At 42.6% G+C, this 20,458-nt stretch overlaps 1 protein-coding gene across 2 annotated transcripts in view; it reads right to left on the bottom strand.

Annotated features, from left to right (window-relative positions):
• Positions 1-20,458, bottom strand: part of aqr (aquarius intron-binding spliceosomal factor) — a 72,202-nt gene that overhangs the window by 11,551 nt on the left and 40,193 nt on the right. For both annotated transcript variants that reach the window (XM_033026966.1, XM_033026967.1), the window contains exons 25-27: positions 11,078-11,187; positions 3,891-4,026; positions 3,050-3,259 (exon numbers count right to left, since the gene is read on the bottom strand). In XM_033026966.1, coding sequence (XP_032882857.1) covers positions 3,050-3,259; positions 3,891-4,026; positions 11,078-11,187 — 456 coding nt within the window. The remainder of the gene's footprint in view (positions 1-3,049; positions 3,260-3,890; positions 4,027-11,077; positions 11,188-20,458) is intronic.

The raw sequence follows: 20,458 nt of genomic DNA, 5'->3' as shown, positions 1-20,458 counted from the left end.
AAACATGCCCTTCGGCCCCCCGAGTGCGCCAATCGGTGATCCCCGCACACTAACATTACCCTGCACGCTCGGGACAATGTCCAATTTTACCAAGCCAATTAAACTTCAAACCTGTACATGTCTGGAGTACGGGAGGAAACCAGAGCATCTGGAGAAAACCCACATGGTTTCATGGAGAATTAACAAGCTCTGTATAGACAGCACCCGTAGTCAGGATCGAACCCGGGTCTCTGGTGCTGTAAGGCAGCAACTCTACCGTTGCATCACCATGCCGGCATTATCCTCTGGCTTCTCAATGCCATCCATGTACAGAAAGTGTACTACTTGCAGAGGTTAGAAAATAATATAATTCTTCCAACTTCTAAAATATTTTAAATTAAGCAGATTCAGGTCACTAATGAATCATTATAGGTCCCCTGTGATGGGAGATCCATTACTCAAGAAAATAGAACAGGAAGGACTAATGTTTTATCCTGTTTTTGGAGGCATTGGTACCTTCTGAACAGGTCAAGTAAAACCTTTCTGACATCCATTCTGAGGTCATGAAATTCCACTGAAATTGCAACCTAGAAGGGCAGGTGAGCTGAATCAATTGTAACCGCATTCTTGTCATTTTTATATACTTATATCCATATAATTATGTTATTCCTCTTCAGAAAATATTCTAATTGCCCTCAAGAACAGCCTGAGACATAGCATACCATATTACATTAAGTTTAACTGGTTCAATGCTGCTGTACTGTCGCGTGTGCATTGCACAGTGAAATTGTTTTTGCATAGATCACCAACCCGCTGTTCTCATACAAGTCTCTGCTATTTTACTTAATACAAATTATTTTCCATTCACAATTCACTCCCTGAATCTGCCTGTTTGCACCCATTACATATTCTATGTTTCTTATGCTCCTTATTTATTAAATCATCTTTTCTGCCAACATTCAAGGGTTTTTTTTAAACAACTTTTTTTGAAGAAGTAGTTCAGATTACTACACACTCCAGTGTTGCGTCTTTGGAGTTCTCGGCATTTGGACGGAATGTTAAATTGATCTCTGTGGGATCAGTGAAATGCTCAGGATACTGGTGCTTTATTTGGTGTCGGACCCAGCATTCAGATGTGGACTTGGAAGATAATTTCTATTTCAAGTCATAGCATTACTGCGAGCCAGCATAAAGGGACAATAGAACGAGTCCCAGTGAAGAGTAGAAACAAGGAACTGCAGACGCAGGTCAGGCAGCATCCCTGGAAAACCCGGATAGGTGACGTTTCGGGTCGGGACACAGTGAATATTAGGACATGGGTGTCAGAACTTTTTTTGTATTTCTCAGTGAACAATAAAGTGCATTCCCAGGATTTCACCTGACATCACATTTGCGCTAGTTAAGTTCAGATTTAGGTATATATATCAGGGGGATGGATGGAGTTGGTGGTTAAGGAATGCAGTTTGTGAAGGGAAACAAAGCACCTCATATTTCGCTTGGCATGAAATTGATTTATCTAATTTCAAGTAAACCTCTCTCTCTGCATTTCCTTGTCTTCGCCCCTCCCCCATGCTAGTTGTCCTGCCGGTTCCACTGTTTGCATCCATATATCCGTTCATTATCATCTCTTCCACAGCCAACAATGAACCATTGTGGGCTCCACCTTTCCTTGATCATCAGTGCCGGCTCTGAGTTGTATTAAAGCTTTTCATACCTCTAGTTTCCCTCTCCCCTGACCCTCAGTCTGAAGAAGCGTTTTGATCCGAAATGTCATCTATTCATTTTCTCCAGAAATGCTGCTTGGCCCGCTGAGTTATTCTAGCACTTTGCGTCTATCTTGGGTATAAACCAGCATCTGCAGTTCCAGAGGTGTTAGAAATCTCAGCAAATATGGGCCTAAAAGTGAGCTTGAATGGTCAGCCATTTAGAGCTAATCAACTCATGATTGCAGGTCGCAGATCTCATGGACAAAGTGTTCCCAAGGCGACCACGAGGGGGAAAAGGAAAAACAAAAGTAAACAGATTTAGGTATATATATCAGGGGGAGGGATGCCAGCTTGGGCATAAGAATGGAACTATTTAAGTTTAAAGTTTGTGTGGTGAGCTGCGGAAAGAAAGGATAGAAGCAATGGAAATTAATGAGATTATCCTGGTGTCAATGACAAAAAATGTTCATGAATTTCTTGCCTTTATTCCAGAGGCTGAGAATGAAGGATTTAAAACGGTGATTTCAGTAAAGTTGAAAAGAGGTGATTGATTTTACTTTCTGGGAATTCTACAAAGCATAGCCTGTTTATGTTTAAAAACAAGGAAGTGCAGATGCTGGTTCATAAAAAAAGACACAACGTGCTGGAGTAACTCAGCCGGTCAGGCAGCATCCCTGGAGAACATGAATAGGTGATGTTTAGGGTCTGAACTCCCCTTCAGACTAATTGTCCGAATGCAAATTGTCGCCTCTCCATGTTCTCCAGGGATGCTGCCTGAACTGCTGAGTTACCCGAGCACTTTATGACGGTTTGAATTGCTTGGCCAAAATACTAATGTGTCTCCCTAGCATTTGTTGGGTATAGAGATATTGAACAATTGAAATTTCAAAATGTCCCCTGAATTCTTTGGTCAAAGTAAAACCATTTTAGCATCAAAGAGCAATGCTGGGTACTTCTTCTCTTCACTCTTGTTCATCATTGCCAATGGCACTTATTTGCTGTAGTTTTCATATTTTAATCTGCTCAAGATTTCCAACAGTTTGCAATTATTTAATTAAGCCAAGGCTCAACGAATTAAGAAAATTAATAACTGGAACATGGTCGTAAATTCATGCACTAAAATGACTGTCGGCAAATAAAAATAATCAACATCAGCGCATCGTAAAAAACAAATCTGACATTTAATAGAGATGTAATTTCAGAATGCATGATTGTTTTGTGCATTAATTAAAGCTGATTTTTAGTTTACCAACACTAAAACAAATTATTATGTCCATTCATTATGCGACCACAGAAAATCTAGGCAGCATATTTAGCTACTGAAAATTACAAGAGTTATTGCTATTCTTAAATGTGTGGCCTACCTCCAACTGTGTAAATATTTTATTAATGTGCCTGAAACACCCTTCAGCTATTTCCATATCTTCTTCATATGATTGACCTTTAAAAATAGGCTGGGGAGCATTTGCGAAGCATTTATGGAATGGGAAATGCTCAGACACTGCTGTAACATCCCCAGACTTTCCACTTTTGGCCTTTACTTTACTGAGATATTCTTCCCAACGTGACATCACCTGAATATAAACAAAGGAAACAGATGTCATAGTCAAACAGCACGCAAACAGCCAAACCTGCCCACTCCAACCAAGATGTCCCATCGACACTAGTCCCACCTGCCCGCATTGGACCTAGAAATCTCTAAACCTTTCCCATCTGTCCAAATGTCTTATAAATGTAGTTATAGTACCCATCTCATCTACCTTCTCTGGCAGCTCGTTCCATATACCCACAACCCACTTGTGGAAAAGGTTGTCCCTCAGATTATTATTAAATCTTTCCCCTCTCAGCTTAAACCTATGTCCTCCGGTTCTTGATTCTCTGGGTAAAATACTGTGCACCAGCCTTCCACCATCATCCTCTGCTTCCTTCTACCAAGCCAATTCTCTGTCCAGTCAGCTAGCTTTCCATGGATCCTATACAACCTAACCTTCCAGAGCATCCTACCATGCAGAACCTTATCAAATCTGATGTACTGATATTCATGGCCAAAACAATAATTGAAAATAAACCTGTGCCACGTGTTCCAAATCGTTGGTGTTAAAATTAAACTCTTAATTAAAATTGTGGCCGAGCTAGGCAGTGCGCTGAGATCTGGATTAAGGACTGGAGGACAAGGTCTTTCTTTAGGATACAGTTATACCTTACCTGATACAGGTAAAAATGTCCAGCTGTTTCACAGGTGTACGAGACATCACCAGGAACTCCCAGACTCTCCTGTAATCGCCCAACTTCACGCAACAACTCGAGTCTCCGAGCCAGCACATAATTTACCCGACCGTATCTGTTATTAATAAGCAAGACTGTAGCAGCTGGGCATGTAGTTCACACACAATTAAAACTACACCTCTGGATTATAATCAAGTACAAATACGACATAGTTTATGTACCATTACGATTCAAGATCAAATAGTGAATCAGGTAAACATTATCACTGTTTTAATCCGTAAATTTAAAACCTAAAGCAGGAAATACAAAATCTCAAATTCCAAAAAGTGAGAATACAGAAAAATCTGAGCTATTATCATGCAAAATAATACTGAAGGTGAACTGAGAGACAGCTGTATGCTCTACTTTACAGAGGGCTTCATCACTACTTCATCTGACTGCGCCATAAAATCTGAGGGCTTCTCAATTCACTGGTTGCACCGTACGATGTTCTCGGGCAAGGTTAGGGGCAGACAGGTCTGTTTCCTAACCAGCCCCTCCCTCTTGGTCCTTGGACATGGTGGCCCCGGAGAGTTCCTGTTCCCCAGACCTGGAAGATTCAATAATGAAGTGCTGTCTCTAGTACCTGCTGCAGGGATTTATTCTGACAGCAGTGTCATTGCACCCCATGTAGATGTGAAGCTTGCACTGGATGAACCAATAACCTTGAAAAGTGCCCCGAGGCCCTAGTTTTCATCGCCACGGACTTCAACCAGGCCAACCTCAATAGAGTGCTACTAAAGTACCATCAACATGCTTCCTTTTCCCTCCAGTGGCCCAAATATCTTTGACCATTGCTCAATGTCTGATAAAAATGAATACACCACCGTTGTCACAGACCCATTAGATGTGTGCAGAGGACTGCGGACCAAAGAAGCCACTTTGAGTATTCCCTAACCAAAGAAGATGGATCAACTGTGAGACCCACTCCCCTGTGAAGACTAAAGGGGGTGTCCCACTGCGGCGACCTAATCCGCGAGTTCAGAAGAGTGTCCTCGACCTTCAAGCTCGAGGGCACTTGCCTGAAAAACCTCGAGCTGGATCAACCGTCAGCGAAGAAACCGCGAGCTGGATCGACCGACCGCACATACACACACACACACACACACAAACACAAACACATAGGTGGGGGCCCAGGGAAAACGGGGGAGCGTGTCTGAAATTCACACCCGCGATGAAGAGGAAGGTAAAAGACGGCTGCACAGTAACGGTAAGTCCTTTCGAGAGCGAGGAGGGGAGGGAGAGATGGGGGGAGGGGAAGGGGGAGAAGGGCGGGGGAGAAGGGCGGGAGAAGCTTTTAAGAAGTATAATAAAGTTTAGCGGGCATTTAACCTACCGCTCGGTTTTCCTTGGTCCTGAAAACTCCAATGAGCCAATCAAAATGCCCGGTCAGCGATGGAGATTGCCTACGGCTGCCCTCGACTACCGGTAACTACACAGCGACCCCACTCCACTGCACTGTGAGATCAAAAGAACCATTCCGACCAATTTTTACTTGCGGAAAATTTTTCAACATGCTGAAACATTTTCCGTGACCTAGCTGAGGCCGCGAGTATGCGGGAACTTCCCTCGAGCATGAAGGAGAGTTCAGTGACCTCGTAGGACCTCCTAGGACCACGTGTCCTCCCACACTCCAAGACAGATTTGTAGGTTAATTGGATTGGCATGAAATGTAAAACTGACCCTAATGTGTGTTGGGTAGTGTTACTGTACAGGGATCGCTGGTCGGTGCAGACTCGGCGGGCTGAAGGGCCTGTTTCTGTACTGTACCTCTAAACTAAACTAAACTCTTACCCATTTCTAGAGATGCATCAGAGAAAGAAATCTATCCAGTGGCACTGCAGTTTGTTTGATTACTGCTTGGCCCAATGCCGCAAGAGATTACAGAGTTGTGAACAACCCAGTTCATCATGCAAACTGGCCTCACCCCATTGACTCCAACTTTACTTTCTGCTATCTTGGGAAAGCAGAGAACATAATCAAGGGCCACATGCATTTAGGTCATTCTCTCTACTCTTCTCTCTCATCACGACGAGTTACAAAAGCTTGAAAGTATCTACCATCAGATTCAAGATGAGCTTCTCCCTACTCTTGATCGTATACGAAGGATGATTCCCAATCTTCCACTATAACTCATTGTGGCCTTCACACTTTATTTTATTTGCACCATCTCTGTAGCTGTAGCACCTGATGTACTCTTGTATGGTATGATTTGCCTTGACAGGACTCAAATTAAACTTTTTCACTGTATCTCAGTACACATGACAATAATGAACTAAAACCAATACTAAGTAGTTATTTCGAAGTAATCAGCTTGGCTCAATTAATCTTGCTCTTAACTTAGATTCAAACTTCATTCCATTGTATCTAATCTCAGCTGACCTTCCACTATGCATGATTGAGAGAATGCTGCATTGTTGCAGGCATAATCCTTCAAGTAGGAAATTAAGCTAGTCGTAGAAAGGAAAGATAAAGAATCAAGCTTTTTACAGCAAAACAATGGCTTCCATGTGCCTTGACCAATGTTCTATTCTCAACCATTATCATCAGAAATTGAATACAAAGAATCGCTGGTGCTGGTTTAGAATAAAGAGAAAGTTCGGGAGTAGCTCAGCGGGTCATGCAATGTCTCAGGAGAACATGGATAGGTGACATCTTCCTCAGTGATTTTGAGGGGGGGGGGGGGGGGGTGAAGAAAGCTGGAAGAGAGGTGGGGCAGCACTGAGCCAGGTCAGTAATAGGTTGTTACAGGTGAGGTGGTTTTGATGGGAAGAAGGTGGATAAAGAAAAATAAGGCAATAATTTCTCCCTCAGGATCAGCTAAACAAAGGTACTGGTCATGATCTCCAGGAAGCAGGACGGAGTACAATCCCGTCTGTAATCCGTCAGAAATAGATTAGGCAAATAATTCATCTCCGGACTACTCATGGAATACAACAAAATGGCAGCTCCTTCCATATTCCTATCACCCTTTGTGTAAAAAATGTCACCCATTAGGCTCCTACTAAATCTTTTCCCCTTCACCTTATACCTATGTTCTCTGGTTCTCTGGTTCCAGTTTTCCCTGTTCTGGGCAAAAAACTGTGCATTTACCATTCCATGCAGTTAAAGTCTGGTCAGAGGAAGCGGACTTCACACTTCAGCAGTGTTTTGGAAACACTAACTGGAAGGCGTTTGCAGCCCAGGCCACCCTTGACTCCCACACGGACATTGATTCCTACACATCCTCTATTCTGGACTTTATAAACTCCACCATCAATAGTGTCACCTCCCTCAAACAGGTGACCATATTCCCGAATCAGAAGCCATGGATGAACAGAGAGGTCAGGCTACTGCTGAAAGCACGGGACACCGCTTTCAGGTCAGGCGATGCTCGAGCCTACAGCTCATCCAGGGCTAACCTGAAGAGGGGCATCAAGAAGGCCAAGCACTGCCATAAGCTCAGGATTGAGGAGCACTTCAACAACAACTCCGACCCCCGACGCATGTGGCAAGGCATCCAGGCCATCACGGACTATAGACCCTCCAACACCACCCCCACATCCAGCGACGCCTCCTTCCTTAAGGAGCTTAATCACTTCTATGGCCGCTTCGACAGGGACAATCTAGAGACAGCCATCAAGGCTGTGCTCCCTGCCGATCACCAACCCCTCACACTCACCCCCTACGACGTATACGTGGCACTGAGTAGGACTAATGCACGTAAGGCTGCTGGCCCTGACGGCATCCCCGGGCGCGTGCTCAGGGCCTGTGCTGCGCAGCTGACAGACGTCTGGACTGACATCTTCAACCTGTCACTTGCCCAAGCAGTTGTCCCCACGTGCCTTAAAACCACCTCCATCGTGCCAATGCCAAAACACTCCACTTCGGTAAGCCTCTACGACTTCCGCCCAGTTGCACTTACCCCCATCATCACCAAGTGCTTCGAGAGGCTGGTCCTGGCACACCTCAAAAGCTGCCTACCCCCAACACTGGATCCCTATCAGTTTGCCTACCGCAAGAACAGGAGTACGGAGGATGCCATCTCAACGGCACTTCACTCCGCCCTCTCCCACCTCGACAACAGAGACACTTACGTAAGAATGCTGTTCATCGATTACAGCTCAGCATTCAACACCATTATACCATCTAAACTGATCACCAAACTCGGTAACCTGGGCATCGATCCCTCCCTCTGCAACTGGATACTGGACTTTCTAACCAACAGACCACAGTCTGTTAGGTTAGACAAGCACACCTCTTCAACCCTCACCCTGAACACCGGCGTTCCACAGGGCTGTGTGCTGAGCCCCCTCCTCTACTCCCTCTTCACCTATGACTGCACACCTGTACATGGTACTAACACCATCATCAAGTATGCAGATGATACAACGGTGATTGGCCTCATCAGCAACAATGATGAGTCGGCCTACATGGGAGGAGGTCCAGCACTTAGCAGCATGATGCGCTGACAACAACCTGGCCCTTAACTCCAAGAAGACCAAGGAGCTCATTGTAGACTTCAGGAAGTCCAGGGGCGGCACGCACACCCCCATCCACATTAACGGGACGGAGGTGGAACGTGTTTCTAGCTTCAGGTTCCTGGGTGTTAACATCTCCGATGACCTCTCTTGGACCCACAATACCTCAACTCTGATCAAGAAGGCTCACCAGCGTCTCTTCTTCCTGAGGAGACTGAAGAAGGTCCATCTGTCTCCTCAGATCCTGGTGAACTTCTACCGCTGCACCATCGAGAGCATCCTTACCAACTGTATCACAGTATGGTATGGCAACTGCTCTGTCTCCGACCGGAAGGCATTGCAGAGGGTGGTGAAAATTGCCCAACGCATCACAGGTTCCTCGCTCCCCTCCATTGAGTCTGTCCAAAGCAAGCGTTGTCTGCGGAGGGCGCTCAGCATCGCCAAGGACTGCTCTCACCCCAACCATGGACTGTTTACCCTCCTACCATCCGGGAGGCGCTACAGGTCTCTCCGTTGCCGGACCAGCAGGTCCAGGAACAGCTTCTTCCTGGCGGCTGTCACTCTACTCAACAACGTACCTCGGTGACTGCCAATCACCCCCCCCCCCCCCCCCCCCCGGACACTCCTCCCACAGGAAAAACACTATGTCTGTATATATGCTAATGTAAATATTTATTCAAATCATATGCTATATCGCTCTTCCAGGGAGATGCTAAATGCATTTCGTTGTTTCTGTACTGTACACGGACAATGACAATTAAAGTTGAATCTGAATCTGATTCCTATTCCCCTCATGATCGTGTTCACTTCTGTATGATCACCCCTCATCCTCCAAGGAATAAAATCTTAGACCCTTTCCTTAACATATATTTATCTAATTGCCTCTTGAAGGCCACAATAGAACTCATCTTTCTCAAGCCTGCAGGAAGTGCATTCCGGATCTGCACCAAATCACCCCACATTTTTCCACTTAAATTCTGTCTCGCCCAATTACTCAGTTTGCTCATATTCCCTGAAACAACATTTCCTGTCAATTTCCCTGTCAAACAACAGTCACTACCTAGATATTTACAATGTAAGTATAATTTATCTCTTTAAAATACAGTATACTTACAAGTATCTTTACTGTATTTTAGAGATAAATTATATCCACTGAGTAAATATTATAAAACTGCCTTGTCCCGATTTTGTATGGGACCAGAATAGATTATTTCTCTGACTTGTTTCTCCTCAAGGAACATTTAATGCATAGTTAATTTACATTCCTTCACATGAATAACATGACGGAAATCAATGAAAAGTCTTTTATAACATTATCAAGACAATAACAAAAATAATCTAAGAGTCAGTCTGATAGTACTAATTGAACTCTGAATTTATAGTTTAGTCTAGAGATACAGTGCGGAAACAGGCCGTTCGACCCACCGGGTCCGCGCCGACCAGCGATCCCCGCACATTAACATTATTCTACACACACATTAAGGGTTTTTTACATTTACCAAGCCAATTAACCTGCACGTTGTACGTCTTTGGGGTGTGGGAGCAAACCAAAGTTCTTGGAGAAAACAGATGCGGTCACGGGGAGAACGTACAAACTCCGTATAGACAGCACTCATAGTCGGGATCGAATCCGGGTCTCCTGCGCTGCAAGCGCTGTAAGGCACCAACTCTACCGCTGCACCACCGTGCCGCCCATATATAACATGTTTTTGTAAACTTAGTTTAGTAATATAGCGTGGAAACAGGCCCTTCAGCCCAACAGGGCCATGCTGACCAGCAATCACCGATACACTAGTTCTATCCCACACATTAGGGACAATTTACAGAAGCCAATTAACCTACAAATCTGCACGTCTTTGGAATGTGGGAGAAAACCGAAGCACCCGGTGAAAACCCACGCAAGGACAGGGAGAACATACACACTCCACACAGACAGCACCCACAGTCAGGATCGAACACGGGGCTCTGGCGCTGTAAGGGAGCAACTCTAGCACTGCGCCATTGTGCCACCCCTCAATTCTTAAAGGGGCTGTCCCACTTGGGCGACCTAATTCATGAGTTAAGAAGAGTGTCTTCGACCTTGAAGCTCGAGGGCATTCGCCTGGAAAACATCGAGCTGGATCGACCGTCCGCGTTGAAAGCGCGAGCTGGAACGCACACGCACACACGCGCGCGCGCCCTCGACTGCCCGTAACTAAATGGTGACCCCACTCCACTGCACGAGTCAAAAAAAACCATGCCAACCAAATTTTACTCGCGGAAAAATTTTCAACATGCTGAGGCCACGTCCCTCGAGCATGAAGCAGAGTTCCAGCGACCTCATAGGACCTCCTAGGACCACGTGTCAACCATGCTGCGAGTTTGAAGGTCGAAGACACTCTTCTAAACTCGCAGATTAGGTCACCCAAGTGGGACAGCCCTTAACTCTGCTCGATAAGAATATTTCACATTTCACATTTTTGCAAAGTAACTTCAAGGGCCATTTTCTACAGCTTGATATTGATTTTAAGAAGGTGTTATTGCTTGGCTTTAAAGGTATAAACATTGATGTGGTGTTCCAGATCCTTCGAATTGAACTTAGTACTTAAAACTAAAATCAACTTCTGTAAAACAGTTGGTTTCAGGTTGGTTTCAGGTCATTAATCTACATTCTTCCTCCTTTCTCACCTGCTAAAATCCTTCTCGGTCTCTAGTGCCTCTTCACCGTGACCCAGACGAAGAAGATGCCGTTCATCAATGTCCAGTGCCATGATCTTCTCAAACAGCTGGTTCAAAGCCTGCAAATTGACAGCAACAGATGACAAGAGCTTTTTAGAAGTGAGAATAACTTTCAAAAAGACTTAAAACAGCTGCTGCAATGTATGAAAAGGAACTTATTTCTGTAACACTTCCATGCATTGAGAGATATCAGTCTGGCTCAAGAATGGTGTCAATTCTGAATTGTGTATTTTTAGTTATTTGGATAATATGTCAATTCGTTTGCAGTGATTCACTTCCAGCACAAACTCTGAAAACCGTCCACATTATAAGAAGGAAAGATAGACTTTTATTCACACTACTTTTCACAGCAGTGAGTTGTAAAAAAATGCTTTTTAGCCCATGAATTTCCCGACAAGCGTGGGCACTATTGAAATATACAGTGCCCTCCTTAATGTTTGGGACAAGGACCCATCGTTTATTTATTTGCCTCTGTACTCCACAATTTGAGATTTACAATAGAAAAAAAATCACATGTGGTTAAAGTGCACATTGTCAGATTTTAATAAAGGCCATTTTTATACATTTTGGTTTCACCATGCAGAAATTACAGCAGTGTTTATACATAGTCCCCATGAAAGGGCACCATAATGTTAGGGACACAGCAATGTCATGTAAATGAAAGTAGTCATGTTTAGTATTTTGTTGCATATCCTTTGCATGCAATGACTGCTTGAAGTCTGCGATTCATGGACATCACCAGTTGCTGGGTGTCTTCTCTGGTGATGCTCTGCCAGGCCTGTGTTGCAGCCATCTTTAGCTTATGCTTGTTTTGGGGGCTAGTCCCCTTCAGTTTTCTCTTCAGCATATAAACGGCATGCTCAATTGGGTTCAGATCGGGTGATTGACTTGGCCACTCAAGAATTGAGCATTTTTTAAGCTTTGAAAAACTCCTTTGTTGCTTTAGCAGTATGTTTGGGATCGTTATCTGGCTGTAGATCAGTGGTTAACATGGATTCGGTGGGCCGAAGGGCTTGTTTCTATGCTGTATCTCAAACAAAAATATGATCGGAACCAATACACAACTAAAACTCCTTTATAATTCACAAAACCTCTCACGTTAAATGGAGATTAGGCTGTTACATGAAATTGTAGTAAAAATAAAAAAGGAACAAGCCTTCAGTGAATTATTTGCCAAATGTTTGATAGAGCTCCACCCTATCATGACCTTGACTAAAGTGTTTTTAGTTCCTTCGCTATAACTTTCATGCTTTGTGGACACAGTTCACCAATTGCTTACAATCCCCTTTTTTGTAGCCGAACATGTTTGCCAAAGTTTAAAGGCGAGTCAAACGGTGACAAGTTTAGGAAAATTTTAGTAATTTTATAGCAGAAACCAAACAGTCAAATGAACTATATTGACACTTAGTTCTTATCTGATTACATGTGCATGATATGGCTTTGTCTTTCATCCATAAACTATTTGCAAATTTAACAGCCACACAACATCTATCATCGGTACTTAAACAAATTCATATTGTGTCTGAATAACAATAGAAGGCTACATTTCAGTGCATCAACAAGTGTTGTGCTGAGAAGGTACCATGCATTGTTTCTTGTTCAATGATCCATTCATTTGCAGGTACAAGAGTAGTAACTTTATGGATTTAAAACTCTGTTTTACATGGGCAACGGTTATTGAGCACATTTGTACATTATTTCCCCCCCAAAATAATACATTCTCCTTAAAAACTTGCTGCAGTTGGAGGTTTGTTTAAAAAGGAGCTCGAATTGCAGGTAAAACATGCAATCCTGTTGGCAGAGTAACAATCTAGGAATTATGCTTCAAATTAAAATTAGCATTTTCTAAAGACTAGGAATTTGTTCAATATTGTGATGCAATGGTATATCACGACTGGGCCTGCTTATACGGACTTTAGCAAGTGGTTCTGATCAGAGATACCAGAATTTTGGTATTAGAACTGAAACAAATACTAGGCTTATGCACAGCTTCCATAAAAATGGGTCCAGGATTTTTCCCAATGGACTGCAAGATTGAATCGGTCAGTTTGCTCTGCTCTTCACATAAAGTTGATTCTGAAGAAGGGTCTCGACCCGAAACGTCGCCTTTTCCTTCGCTCCATAGATGCTGCCTCACCCGATGAATTTCTCCAGCATTTTTAATCTACCTTTGCTCTTTTTAATGATCACTTGTGTTTTCATGTTTTAAGTAAATAGCACTATTTCATTTATAAATATATTCAATCAATGCTGCTGTTCTTGATTCATCTCCCTGCAACTTGACAATTTAAAATTGGCCTGTGATCAATTAACGTCCAGTGTAGCGATACATTTTAATATAGTCTGTCAGGTAATCACCCTGATATGATTATTGAATCTTAAATATTATTTAAATAGGTGTCAAATAACAACAGAGCTAAAATAAAGGAAGCCCAACATTATTATTTTTAATTTGGATGGGTTGTCAAAAGCTGGAGCATTATTAAAAAGAAAAGCAAATTGTGATATCTTTCGAAAGAATATCTGGTGAGCACAACAAATTTTACTCTAATACAGGTTAATAACAGCAGGCATATTTTCTACTTTGTAATTAGTTTTACAAAACAGAAATGCATATTCTATGTATAATAGATTTGCATAATATAAATGAGGCAAACCAATATGATGGATTTTCCCATTTATCAGTATACGTGCAGGATTTTAAGCTGTATGAATTAAAATCACCTTTATATTAACTGGCCATTTAAACACAAACTGCAAGCATTGAAACTATGAAAAAAGCATACTAACAGTACTTAATATTGTTATGACTACTTGCAATCTATTTTTGAACCCAGTTGAGACCCAAGGACAAGCTTTTTCACTGTTCGCCCTCGAGGTCATGCAGAAATGGAACCTTAATTTGTTCCATTGGAATATTTTCAATTGACAAACCTTCAAAGTTAAAAACCGTAAGCTGGCTAACATTTTGAATAAAGTAAAAATGGTACTTAATTAGCTTGAAAACTAATCAGAAGTTGTAAGGCATGATTTTTCAGTGGACTAAAGTAAACTTGTTGTCAAAGATAGACACAAGTGCTGGGCGGCGCGACTCTCGTCTGCAGCGGCCTCTGCAGTCCGTCTGCGTTTTTATTATTTTATGTCTATGTTTTAATGTAGTTTTTGTTATTTTTGTTGGGGTATGTGTGTGGGGGGGTGGGGGTGGTGTGGGGGGGGTTGGGGGTAACTTTTAAATCTCTCCCTGCACGGGAGACCCGACCTTTTCTTTGTCGGGTCTCCGTTGTCGTTGGGGCTGCAACGAGGAGCGGCCTCCAACAGGAAAACCGGGGGCTCTGGTGCTGACTACTCACCTCACCGTCGCGGAGCTGGCCGAGTCCAGAGCGGGTGGAGCTGTGGTGGACGCTGCTGCGACCCGACCCCCGGAGATTCGGAGGCTGCAACTGCGGGTTTGGCGGACGGCACCGGGAGCCCGCGGGTCCCTGGAGGGAGACCGCTTTTCGGGGCTTCCGCAGCGGCGACTTCTCCCGCCCGAGTTGCGGGGTTGAAGAGCACCTGGAGCGGGGCCTACATCACCGCCCCGCGCGGCTTGGAATGGCGGCGGGAGTTTGCGAGCGCACGCCGGGGGCTCTAACATCAAGACCCGGTGTGCGGCCTTGCATCACCCGACGTGGCTTAAATGGCCACGGGACAATTCGCCATCGCCCGCCGGGGGCTTTGACTTTGACTCTGACATGGGGGGGGAGAGTGCAGTGGAGAGAAAAGTTTTTTTGGCCTTCCATCACAGCAATGTGATGGATGTTTATGTAAAATATGTTGTGTCTTGGGTCTATTTGTTTGTAATGTATGGCTGCAGAAACGGCATTTCGTTTGGACCTCAAGGGGTCCAAATGACAATAAATTGAATTGTATTGTATTGTATAATTGTATTGTATTGGGGTAACTCATCGGGTCAGCCAGTATCTCTGGAGAAAAAGGATGGAGGCGTTTCGGGTCAGGAGTTCAGGGTTCCGACCCAAAATGTCACCCGTCCTTTGTCCCCAGAGATGCTGCCTGACCCGCTGAGTTACTCAAGCACTTCATGTTTATCTTCGGCGTATACCAGCATCTGCAGTTCCTATCTACACATTAAACATTGTCATATTCCTGACCAAAGACGCAAGGTGCTGATAACGAATAGTCAAGATGGGCAATAAAATATTATATATACTCAAGCACAATCCACCACCATATTTTACCAAAAATTAAAACATGCTCTCATTTAAATAAATCAAAACTGGTAACATTGTTTTAAATGTTTGATAAGTCAGAAGTGAAATGTTCTCTTTCTTAAGAACGACTCACCTTTTCTGGGGAATTTATACAATTAAACAATATATAAGAATTCTATTAGGCCTGATCTATCTATATATCTATATCTATCTATCTATATCTATATATCTATATCTATCTATGCATCTATATCTATATATCTATCTATCTATCTATCCACACACATATATATACACATACATGTGTGTGTGTGCGCGTGGGTATATATATACACACAATCATAGTATATATACATACACACACACATATCTCATACACACACACACACACACATAAATAAATAAAACTAAAACTCTCATCTTGTTTGTTTGTGAGCCTTCATGTTTGCATTTCAGTCATGGCGCCATAGAATGTGGCAGCCTCGCCTGCAGCTGTTCGCCTGCACCTAATCTGAGGAAAGACATTCTTGCCATAGAGGGAGTACAGAGAAGGTTCACCAGACTGATTCCTGGGATGGCAGGACTTTCATATGAAGAAAGACTGGATAGACTCGGCTTGTACACGCTGGAATTCAGAAGATTGAGGGGGGATCTTATAGAAATTTACAAAATTCTTAAGGGGTTGGACAGGCTAGATGCAGGAAGATTATTCCCGATGTTGGGGAAGTCCAGAACTAGGGGTCACAGTTTAAGGATAAGAGGGAAGTCTTTTAGGACCGAGATGAGAAAATCATTTTTTACACAGAGAGTGGTGAATCTGTGGAATTCTCTGCCACAGAAGGTAGTTGAGGCCAGTTCATTGGCTATATTTAAGAGGGAGTTAGATGTGGCCCTTGTGGCTAAAGGGATGAGGGGGTATGGAGAGAAGGCAGGGATGGGATACTGAGTTGGATGATCAGCCATGATCATATCGAATGGCGGTGCAGGCTCGAAGGGCCGAATGGCCTACTCCTGCACCTATTTTCTATGTTTCTATGTTTTTCACCTTTTTTTAATTTTTAATGTGTTAAAAGTTTTGTTCCAACAGCTAGAATATTAACAAACAAAATGTTATCAACTAAATTTAATCTCTCTAGAGGCTGTAGACAAGGATGCTCACTATCCCCACTATTATTTGCTCTTGCAATCGAACCCCTAGCAGAAAGCGTTAGAAACCATCCAGGAATATTTGGATACAATACTAGAGACACAAGGAATAAAATCTCCTTATATGCAGATGATATACTAATATATATTACAAAATTAGAAACTAGTATTCCAAACCTATTAAATCTAATAACTCAATTTGGTCAGTTTTCGGGATATAGAATTAATTGGAATAAAAGTGAAATCATGCCAATAACAAAATTCAATTTACATACAATACAACAATCCCCTTTTAAAATAGTTAAAGATAAATTTAAATACTCAGGAATCTATGTAACTAAGACATATACCTCTTTATTTAAACTAAATTTCCCACCCTTACTGAATAAACTACATAGGAATATTCAATACTGGAAAACACTCCCCATTTCTAAGCTTGGGAGAATTAATGCTATAAAAATGATTTTTTTACCGCAACTGCTGTACCTACTTCAATTAATTCCGATATATATCCCAAAAACTTTTTTCAAAAAAGTCGATTCCATTGTTACAAGTTTTGTCTGGGATTATAAGAATCATAGAATAAGTAAAACACATTTATGTAAATCAAAGATAAATGGAGGTCTGGCTTTGCCAAATTTCTTATTTTATTTTTGGGCAGTCCATATTAAAAACATGAATTTCTGGCTGGAAGAAATGGATCAACAACCAGATTGGCTAATGATGGAAAAGGAAGACTGTCTACCTTTTGAAATTGGACCGATCATATTTGCCCCCACAAAACCGCACAAAAAAACCTATAAAGAAAACCCCATAATACATAGTGGAATACGAATTTGGAAACAAATAAAAAAAGATTTAAAATTGAATAATATACCACTCTGCCTTCCCATTGTAAATAATCCTTTATTCAAATCATCCTTTATGGACAAAGGTTTCACACAATGGAAAAATTATGGAATCAAAAATATAGGACATCTTTATGGGAAAGGTACTTTTCTTTCATTTCAAGAGTTACAACAGAATTATGGACTGCACTCAAATAATTTCTTCAGATATCTACAAATTAGAGATTATGTTAAATCTAATACACAAGTCTACAGGAATAGGGAATCAGAAATTCTTGATGAATGTCTGAACAAGCATCCTAATACTGAAAAACTAATAGCTTATATTTATAACACCCTACAAAACAACGAGGTACCACCGACCGAACCATATAGATACAAATGGGAAAATGAAATAGGTCATCCTATCACGAAAGATATGTGGGACGAAAGTTTACAACAAATACATCAATGTTCATTAAATGCCAGACATACTTTAATACAATTCAAGGTCTTACATAGACTACACTTCTCTAAAATAAAACTAAATAGAATCTTCCCACAAATCTCTCCTATTTGTGATAAATGTCTACATTTAGAGGTTAATTTAACACATACGTTTGCAAACTGTATAAAACTTAAACATTTTTGGACTGATATTTTTGAAATAACTTCAGAAGTTATTAATACAAAACTGGACCCAGACACAAAATTAATAATACTTGGAATATCAGAACAAAGCTTAACACTCACAACAAACCAAATAAATTTCCTCAACTACAGTATAATAACAGGAAAAAAATTAATATTAAAATTTTGGAAAGGCCCTACAACCCCCACAATTAAAATGTGGATTACGGAAATGTCGGAGACCCTATACTTAGAAAGAATTAGACTTGTCTTAATGGACAAACAAGATCTTTTCCATAAAATTTGGGCTCCATTCATTAACTATCTGAAGGGATAGATTGGCACAGCACGAGGACCCAACTGAAACTTGAACTCAGGAATAGATGAAAAGCTATACTTTATAACCTACGAACCTATCTCCATTGACGTATTACAGGTAACCCATTCCACCTCCCTTGTTTTTCTGTTGTGTTTTTTTTTGCTTTCTTTTTTATTTGTAACTTTCTACCCTCTCTTTTTCCCTCTTTCTATAAAAAATAAAAACACTAGAAGCAGAAGTAATTGATAATGGAAAATTTTAATAATGTATGACTGATGTATATGAAAAGTTTTTTTACTATAATATGTAACTACATTTTATAATATGTCTACTTCTAATAAATAAATAAATAAAAAATAAAAAAATAAAAAAAAAGTTTTGTTCTGGAGGCCTTTTAGTCTTTTTATGTGGGTGGATGGGGGGGGGTAGGAAGGGGGAAACTGTTTTTTACAGTCCCTACCTGGGTGAGGATGCATCCTTCCTCCGAGCCGCATCTTCGCCCCCTCCTCGTGGCCTATCACCTGGATTGGTGCGGTCTTTCCTGCCGGAGACTGCCCAGAGCTTTGAGCTGCAGCTTCAGCGGCAGCGCAGCATTGAGGTGCCATTGCGGAGCGGGGCGATGCCTTACCAGGGTCGCCATGTGGATCTCCGGAGTGCTGGGACTGCCGACTTTAACATCGTGGAGCTGTGGTCTGTGGAGGTTCCAGCCGCAGCAGCGCTGACTTTAAACATCGTGGAGCCTGGGATCTTTCGCTGAGATCGCCAGTGTTGGAGCTCCGACCAGCGCGGCCTGTGGACTTCGGGAGCCGCGGTCTCCGGTAGCAAGCGGCCGTTTCGGAACTCCAAGCTGCTGAGAGCGCTCTTCCGACGCCAGAATTCCATTATCCCGACGAGAGGGCCTGAAACATCGGGCTGCCGTAGAGGCGACTGCGGAGCCCTCAATAGGCCCCGCCCACGAGTGAACATAGAGGAAGTGGACTGAACTTTGCTGCCTTCCCTCACAGTGGAAAACGTTGATCCCGCTGTGGGGGGATGTTTTTATGTTTAAATGTTAAATTCTATGATGTTGTGTTTATTTTATTGGTGTGCTGCAATGGCAACTCAAATTTCACTCCACCAATTGGTATATGTGACAATAAACATCCTATGTTCTTTTGTCATGCCCTGAATTACACCAAAATGGTACATGATAGCGCTACCATGTTTGGACCACCTTACTCACCATTGTCCTGTGGTGTGTTATCTCAAATTTCGTTCAGATTGATGGTATATTTTACAAGTTATTCACATTTTCAATTTTACAATATCCAGTTTGAGAAGATACAGTTCAAGTTGCAGTGGCAGTTAGCAGCTATGATGTCACAATGGGATCTAATTTACATATAGTTCCCACTTAACCTTTCAATGTAAAAAATTCAATTGCACTTGCTGGCCCTGCCCGTTACAACGTCACAGGACACCGAGTCATGGCAGAAAGTGCAATTTGATGTTTTAAAGTTATGTCAATTTTTTAAAGTTTAAAAAGAGGGAGGGTGAAGAGGAGGGGGAGGGAGAGCTGGGGGATAAGGAGAAATGAGCCGCCCCAGTGCAGTTAAGAGCTATGGGTGAGTGGTGGAATATTGCGTTGGGGGAACAGGTTGCATTGGGGGAACGGGTGAGTGGTGGAATAGGTGCAGGAGTAGGCCATTCGGCCCTTCGAGCCAGGATCGCCATTCAATGTGATCATGGCTGATCATCCCCAATCAGTACCCCATTCCTGCCTTCTCCCCATATCCCCCGACTCCGCTATCTTTAAGAGCCCTATCTAGCTCTCCCATGAAAGTATCCAGAGAACCGGCCTCTGAGGCAGAGAATTCCACAGACAGGAATATTAACTTGGGGAATGGGTTGCATTGGAGGATCAGGCCTCTCGTGGGAACTATGGGTGAGTGGTGGAATATTGCGTTGGGGGAATGGGTTGCGTTGGGGGACTAGGCCTCCCATGTGACAGGGACCCAACTGGTGCTTCGATTTCCTCCCACATTCCAAATACGTATCTGGGGTTATGGGGAGAACGCAGAGGAATGGAGTTGAGAGGGAAGGATAGATCAGCCATGATTGAAAGGTGGAGTAGACTTGATGGGCTGAACAGCCTAACTCTGCTCCTGTAATTTATGAATGTGCGGGTTTGTAGGTTAATTGGCATCTGTAAATTGCCCGT

This window comes from Amblyraja radiata, chromosome 9, assembly GCF_010909765.2.
Source record: "Amblyraja radiata isolate CabotCenter1 chromosome 9, sAmbRad1.1.pri, whole genome shotgun sequence".
Lineage (NCBI taxonomy): Eukaryota > Metazoa > Chordata > Chondrichthyes > Rajiformes > Rajidae > Amblyraja > Amblyraja radiata.
This window is presented reverse-complemented; position numbering and strand designations above follow the sequence as displayed.